The sequence below is a fragment of the Myotis brandtii genome, unplaced genomic scaffold, assembly GCF_000412655.1.
Source record: "Myotis brandtii unplaced genomic scaffold, ASM41265v1 scaffold577, whole genome shotgun sequence".
NCBI lineage: Eukaryota > Metazoa > Chordata > Mammalia > Chiroptera > Vespertilionidae > Myotis > Myotis brandtii.
In genome coordinates, this window is record NW_005370161.1 from 2,005,592 (window position 1) to 2,013,524 (window position 7,933).

A 7,933-nucleotide genomic window follows, 5' to 3' on the forward strand; every position below is an offset into this window, starting at 1 on the left:
TGTGGGGGGCCTGAGAGGAACCCAGGCTGCGGCCAGCATCCCTGGACAAGAGCAGAGGCTCTGGCCCAGCTGGTTCTGCGAAAACCTCAAGGGCAGGCACCTGGTGGCTCCCAGAGCCTCCTGAGCTTAATTACTTAATCACACCCTGGGAGTACTTAATGATACCACGCGAGCGAGCCTGCGAGCTGAGTGAGCGAGCCTGCGAGCGAGAATCATCAGTCTGTTCCATGTTTCCATGCCTCTGATTCCATTATATTCACCCATTTAGTTAATTTTGTTCATTAGATTTCTTGTTCATTTATTTTGATTTTTAGATTTGATTATTGATATATATGTATCTGTTGCCATTTTATTGTTCATATTTTTCTGTTCTTCCCCTTCCCCTTCTTCTTCCTCTTCCTCTTCTTAAATAATACCCTCCAACATTTCATATAATACTGGTTTGGTGGTGATGAACTCCTTTAGCTTTTTCTTGTCTGTGAAGCTCTTTATCTGACCTTCAATTCTAAGTGAGAGCTTTGCTGGGTAGAGTAATCTTGGTTGTAGGTCCTTACTATTCATCACTTTGAATATTTCTTGCTACTCCCTTCTGGCCTGCATAGTTTCTGTTGAGAAATCAGCTGACAGTCATATGGGTGCTCCCTTGTAGATAACTAACTGCTTTTCTCTTGCTGCTTTTAAGATTCTCTCTTTGTCTTTAACCCTTGGCATTTTAATTATGGTGTATCTTGGTTTGGGCCTCTCTGGGTTCCTCTTATTTGGGACTCTCTGTGCTTCCTGGACTTGTAAGCCTATTTCTTTCACCAGGTAGGGGAAGTTTTCTGTCTTTATTTCTTCAAATAGGTTTTTAGTATCTTGCTTGCTCTCTCTTCTCCTTTTGGCACCCCCATAATGCTGCTGTTGGTACACTTGAGGTTGTCCCAGATGCTTCTTATACTTCATATTTTTTTATTCTTTTTTTTTCTCTTCTGATTGGGTATTTTTTGCTTCCTCATATTCCAAATCATTGATTTGAATCTTAGAAACCTCTACTCTACTTTTGAATCCCTATAAATTGTTCTTTGATTCAGTGTGTGCTTAATTTCTGACTGGTCCTCTTTCATGTCTTTGACATTCTCACTAAGATCCTTGAAAGTCTCATGAAGATCCTTGAGTAACCTTATAACCATGGTTTTGAACTTTGTCTCTAATAGTTTGCTTGCTTCCATTTCTTTCATTTGTGAGGTTTCTTTGTCTCCTCATTTTGGCTGCTTCCCTGTGTTTGTTTCTATCTATTGGGTAGAGCTACTATGTCTCCTGAAATTGGTAGAGTGGCCTTGTGTAGTAGGTGTCCTGTAGGACCCAGTGGCTCAGCCTCCTCAGTCACCACAGCTGGGCACTCTAGATGCACCCCTGTGTGGGCTTTGTGCAGTTTTGTTGCTGAGCCTTGATTGCTGTTGGCGTCTCTGGGAGGAGTTGACCTCCAGGCCAATTGGCTGGGAGGACCAGCTGTGACTACAGTGGGAGAGCTGCCGTGCAGGATTCAAGGCCCAGCTGTGAAGCAAGGCAGGCTGGTGCTAGTGCCAGGTCTTGGACCTTTTATTGATAGGTTTGGGGCTGCCACCAGCTGCAGCTTGTTTAAGAGATTTTAGCAAAGCTTGAGCCAGGACCAGCCATTCATTTGGAAAAGCTGCTGCATACCACTTGGGTGGGGCTTCAAATTGGACTGGGCAGAACAAACAGTGTGGGCCACGCTGATATGGCTGCCAGTCAGCCCTGCGACAGAGGAGACCCCGGCGTGGGAACAATGAGCCTTGTGAGCACCCATGTCTGGAAGAAAGCCACCCCTGGATTCCTGCCCGGATGCCAGACAGTCCAGTTCCTCCCTGTATGTGTCTGGGTCCCCCAGAGCCACCTGGTGCTGGAGCTCAGTGGTATCGAGTCCAAGTAAGTTTGTGCGCCAGCCCTTTAATAGGAACAGCTGGGTCCCCAGCAGCCTCCATGTCTCTCAGCCACAATTCCTGCTGGTTTTTACAGCCTGTAGTTATGGGGACTTTTCCTCCAGCTCTGGACCCTGGGATGGGAGTCTGGTGTGGGGCCGGGACCCCTTTCCCTTCTCCGGCAGCTTCCACAAAGACAACCTCCCTCCCGATTGAAAAACCGCACACGTGGGTGTTGTACCAGCCTGCTCAGCCCGGGCTCCCCTCCAACTAGTCTCATTGTGCTTTCTTCTTTACTTCTCTAGTTGTAGGACTTCCATTCAGCCAGCTTCCAGGTGGTTCTGAATGATGGTTGTTCTGTATTTTAGTTGTAATTTTGATGTGGTTGTGGGAGGTGGCGAGTACAGGCGTTTACCGATGCCGCCATCTTGGTTCTTGTCACCCCTGTTGTAGCAATTCTTTAGGGTACTCTATATGACCCAGGGCCCAGGACTGTTTTCCATCCCACACTCAGCTGGAGAGAAGTTTTTCCTCTGCCCTTTTGACAATGTCTTTGGTGGCAGCCTTGTGGATGGCACCTTCCCCCACCCCTCCACCCACAGAGGACACCCCCACTTTTAGCTGGGCTTTCCGGAGAGAGCTCTTTGAGGAGGTGCTGCTGTGCTTAGGCAGGTATCTGCCTTCAAAGAAAGAACTTGAAAATGTGAAGGAAAAACAGAGGGACAGCTGCGTGGAGAAAGAAGTTTATTTGCTCACACCGGGTGAGGTTTCCTGCTGGAGCCAGAGGGGGGCCCTAAGTGCCAGGCTTCCCTGAGGGGATGCCCAGGGCCACAAGGGATCCAGATGGCCTGCCACCGTCCCCTCCTGGAGTTCAGAGGGCTTGTCAAACGTGCTTTTCATCTGCCTCATGCAGAACCTGGAGGCCCGCTGAGGCCTGGCTGTGCGAGAGCGCAGTGTGGCCTGTCTGCACTGGGAGCAGCTGGGGAGGAGGCTCGTGGTCAGCAGCAGGAAGGGATGCCACAGGAGGTGGGTCTGCAGACCAGGGTGGGGCAGGAGGGCTGGACACACCCAGAGGACTGGCAGGAGGAGGCCACACACACGACGGGCTTGCAGCTCACAGGCAGGCACACGGAGGACTGGCAGGAGGGAGCCATGCACACCATGGGTTTGCAGCTCACAGGCCAGCAGGGCGCCTGGCAGCTCACGGGTACATACACAGCTGGCCTGCAGCTCACGGGCAGGCACAGGGAGGACTGGCAGGAAGGGGCCGTGCACACGGTGGGCCTGCAGCTCATGGGCAGGCAGATGGAGGACTGGCAAGGGCTGGGCGAGCAGCAGCCAGCCTGGCCGCCTGTGTGGCAGCTGGTGTGGCACATGTTGTCGTGGGCTGGCTGGGGTGGGAGTGAGGGCGGAGATGTCTGCAGGCTCCTTCCCTGGCGGCCTTTATTCCCAGGCTGTGGGCGACCTGGCAACACGGAAGCACGACTGTTGACTTCCTCCTGCTTCCTCACGGCTGCTTCCTCGTGTTTCCAGAACCTTCTTTCCCGGGACGCGCTCTCCTGTGTGAGGCTCCACATAAACAAGCTTGGCTCCGAGGCCGGGTCCCCTCTGTAAACAGGGTGTTCTGGTTTGACTACGTGGGCTCCTGGGGTTCCTCCAGGCCATTCTTGTGCACAGAGCACCCTGGCTCGCTCCGAGAACCGTGTCCTTTTAGCCATTTGTGTCTCATGCCCTCAATGAAGACGTGAGGCAGTGATGTAGGCTGAGCGTTTATTCCGCACAGAAGGCATTAGAGCAGGACTCTGCAAACCGAAGTCTGCAGGAAGGATCTGGCTGCTGCCGTGTGTGAATAAAAGCTTTGTTGGACACAGCCATGTCCCTGTCCCTGCGTCTGTCTAGGGCTGCTGAGGCGCAAGCCGCTGAGCAGTTATGGGAGAGGCCTTGTGGCAGCAAAGCCCGAAATGCTCACTATCTGCCCTTTGCAGAAAGTTTGCCCAAAATCTATGCAGAAATTGACTTGTTTATGCAACAAACAGTCCACACCGTGTGCAGGCAGTGAGCCATCCTGGCCTCGGGAGCCTTCCAGGGCAACGAGTGAACGCGCGGATGGAGAAATTAATGCGCAAAGTAATTCCAGGGAGGAAAACAGGGGCAGGAGAGAGAGTGGGGGGTGCTGGCGGCGGCTGGGCCTCTGTGAAGAGGCGATGCTGAGCAGCACTGGGTGATGTGAAGGGCAGTGTCCCAGGCAGAGGCACCCGGGGATGTGAGGGCACTGCTGCAGGAATGGGCACCCTCGGGGAGCAATGGGGAGCCCCATAGTCTGAGGTGCTAGGGCACAGGCGCAGGTGGAGCGATTCAGGTCATGCCACCCGAGCTGATGGAGAAGAAAGAGTTGGTGAACTCGGAGACACTCAGTAGAAAGTATCTAATCTGAAGAAGAGGAAACAGAACTAAGAAAAGGGCCTCTGAGAGAACATTAAAAAAAAACTAACGTAGAGGTACTTTTAACCCAAGAGGAGAATGACATGGAGACATATGAATGTCTTGAAAAAATATGGGCAAAATCCCCAAATTTGATGTAAAAAACCCTAACTGATAAATGGAAGATCCCAGAACCCCAAAGCCCCAGCGTTACTTGGCACCATGGACTCCAGAGTGAAACAGCCATTTCGCAGGCCTGCTTCTCTGTCTGCGGTGACCAGGCGGGCACGCGTCACCCATCCTGGAAGAGTGCTGGATGGATAAGTAATCAATTAGGAGACAGTTCGTGTAAAACACTTAGCACAGACTGGCACCAAGCTACATCTGTTACTATGTCATCGCGGTGACGTGGTCCTTGCGGTGACGTGGTCCTTGCGCTCGCCCTGCGGAGCCCAGCAGCGTTGGGAAGACCTTCTGAATCATTGAGTTTCCACATGTAAACGGGGGACCCCCAGTGCAGCGAGTGTGACTGTGCTTATGTGGACAGAGGACAGGGTATTTAAAATTGGGGAGGACCTTGAAAATCATTGCTGGGTCCGTGTCCCCCAACGATGGCCCTTCACTATCCAATCTGGGCTCTGGTTCCAGAAATCGTAGGGCCACTGGGTCTCGGCGACCTGCAGCCAAGAATGAGCTTCCTGAACGGGGTCACTTCAGCCAGGAAGAGGCACACGAAACGGGAAGAGGAGGAGAACCCGGCGAGGCAGCCACGAGGAAGGCGCCATGTGGCTGGTTGCAGGGACACTGCGGCCTGGTGTAACGCTCGCCCCGGGAAGGAGCCTGCAGACCAGCCCTGTCCTCTGTCCTGACCCCACTCCAGCCCCATGCCACCATGTGCCACACCAGCTGCCCCACTAGACCCCTGGGCTGAGTTGCTGCCTGCCGCCCACCCCTGGGCTGCGGGAGCTCCTGCTGTGCCCCCCATGCGGCTCTGCTGTGCCTGCCAGTGTGTAGCTCAGCCACCTCCTGCCAATGGGCCTGCAGCTGCCTGTCGCCATGTTGCCCAGCAGCCCTCCTCCTGCAGCCTGGCCAGCTGTGTGCCCAGCCCCTGCCAGGCGACCAGCTGCAGGTCCCTGGGCCTCCAGGCAGCCTTCTGTGTGCCCGTGAGCTGCAGGCCCATGTGTGTATGTCCCCTCCTGCCAGTCCTCTGGAAGCAGCCAGCGTCCTGCCACACCCTCATCTGTAGACAGGTCCCCTGCTGCACACCGTCTTGCCACTGAGCCTGTGGCCTCCCAGGACCCCTCCTCATGGGGCCAGGAGCAGCCGGTTGCACAGACTCCTCTGAGTCGGTCCAGACATTCACTTCCGACCTCCTGGATCCCACAGACCACTTTGTAGCACGGCCACTGGATCCCAGCGAGCCAGGCTGAGGGACTCGCCCCCAGTTCATCCCACCAGCAGATGCCACAGTGCCCAGGCCCCGCACCCTCCAGCAGCCAAGGCCTAATAAATATCGGAGTGTGATGCTCACCGAGTGTGGCCGCGTCCCTCCTTCAGTGTCTTTCCCTAAACTGCTTCTGGGTGTGGTTCCCGAGGATTCTGGAAAGTTCCTTCTGCAGAGAGGGCAGGGACTGACCCTTCAAAGGCCACCTCTGGGGTGACAGGGGTGCTCCTAGTGCCCAGCCACATGGCTTCCTTTGTCCCACATTGTCCCTTGAACTTACGAGTTCAGTTCTTAACCAGCTTTGGGTGGGATTGAAGGCAATCACTAGTTTGCTGACCTGACCCCATTTAGGTAAACAGGTCCCCTGCTCCCCTCCAGCTAAAGTCAAAACTGCACGCTCCATTGAAAAATATGGCTCCGCCCTAGCCGGTTTGGCTCAGTGGATAGAGCGTTGGCCTGCAGGCTGGAGGGTCTCGGGGTCGATTCTGGTCAAGGGCACATGCCCAGGTTGCGGGCTCGATCCCCAGTGTGGGGCATGTAGGAGGCAGCTGATCAATGATTCTCTCTCATCATTGATGCTTTGATCTCTCTCTCTCCCTTCCTCTCTGAAATCAATGAAAATATATTTTAAAAACAAAAAGAAAAATATGGCTCCTTCTCCCAGTCAGCAGAGAGGGCTCGATGGGCAACTTCCGTGGTCCCCAGAGATGTCCTCGTCCTAATCCCAGAACCTGTGACTATGATGCTTGCAGGCAAAGCGACTTGAAGATGGGAGCCAATGAAGGGTTTTGCGATGGGAGATGATCCCGGGTCATCCAGGCGCCCAGTGTCATTACAGGGACTGATGAGGGGGCAGGGGGACCGGGCTACAGAACAGGAGGCCCCGGGAAGATGGAAGCAAGACGCTAGGCTGTCGGCTTAGAGCATGCAAATGTGGACTGTGGCGGGGACCTCTAGGAGCCGAAGGGGACAAGGGACAGATTCTTCCGGAGCCTCCAGAAGGGTCCAGTCCCGCCCACGCCTTGACTTCAGCCCAGAGAGACCCATGGTAGGCTCTGGCCCCCAGAGCTGTGAGACAATACATTTGCGTTGTTGTAGCCACTGTGTTTGTGGGCACTTGTTCTGGCCACAGGATAGACCCAACCTTCGTTGCATAGTCTCCGATGTCCCCTCTTCCTCCATGATGCTGGTGGCTGCAGTGTGACCGTCAGGGGGTGGAGAGGCCCAGGGGAGGAGCAGGTGGCGTCCGGAGCGGGTTGCCGCTGGCTTCCCTTCGCTCAGCTGTGGGGAGTTTGAACCCCTTCTACCTCTGTCCCATGCCTGCTGGCCAGGGAGGAGGCCCCACTACAGGTGATCCGTTCCCTTCTTAGGTGCTTAGCAGCAGGGGGGCTCCTGGTCAGGTCTGTCCTGCTCCAGGCTCTCTCCTGGCCTGCGCGTCCACCCTGTCCTGGGCCCCAGGGTCCACCCAGATTGTGGGGACTCTTGGGCAGCATTGCCCTTAGTCCTCCCACCCACGTAGCCTCCAGCACAGATTCCGGCCGTGTCTGCCCCAGGCCGTGGTGGTCCTCCTGCAGGGGACACTGTCACACAGCTCTTGACCAACAGGGTTTCTGCTGCTCCCAACTCACCCTTCACCTGGACGGGCAGGGGACCGGATGTGGGCAGGAGCCCATGTCCCTCAAGGTCCAAGCCTCCAGCACCCACACCTGCCTCCTGGGCCCAGCCTTGGAGGGCTGCCCACTGCGGGGAGGGTGGGCCGCTCGGTCGGGAAGGGAGGCGAGCGTCCAGCTGCTCTGAACTTGGATTGGAGAGCGTCTTTATTGTCTGGCTCCTACCAGACGGAGCACCCAGAGCCCAGATTTGGAGTGGCCCAGGGGGCGCAGGGGAGGAGACAGCAAACACACATTTCCCGGCACAAACATTTTATTGATTTAGCAATTGGCTTTTGTCACATGGAAAGCAAGGCATCAGTCCTGCAGAGGAGGCTCCTGGGGCCCCTAGTGCACCCAGTGAGGGATTTGTGGGTCCTCTCTTCTCAAAAACGCTTGGGGGGCATGTTCAAATCTGCATTAGGCGATGACTGTGGGTCCATGGACGGGAGAGGGGAGGGCCTGGCACCAGCAGAGGGTGGGAGGAGGAGGGCCTGGCA

The 7,933-nt window shown here is 55.1% G+C and overlaps 1 protein-coding gene across 1 annotated transcript; it reads right to left on the reverse strand.

Moving 5' to 3' along the window:
* Nucleotides 1-2,917: 2,917 nt before the first annotated feature.
* Nucleotides 2,918-3,295, reverse strand: LOC102253634 (keratin-associated protein 12-1-like). The gene is made up of 2 exons (XM_014549960.1): nt 3,234-3,295; nt 2,918-3,143 (listed from the first exon to the last, which is right to left on the reverse strand). Exons 1-2 carry the CDS (start codon nt 3,293-3,295, stop codon nt 2,918-2,920), a joined length of 288 nt encoding a protein of 95 aa, XP_014405446.1.
* Nucleotides 3,296-7,933: the final 4,638 nt, after the last annotated feature.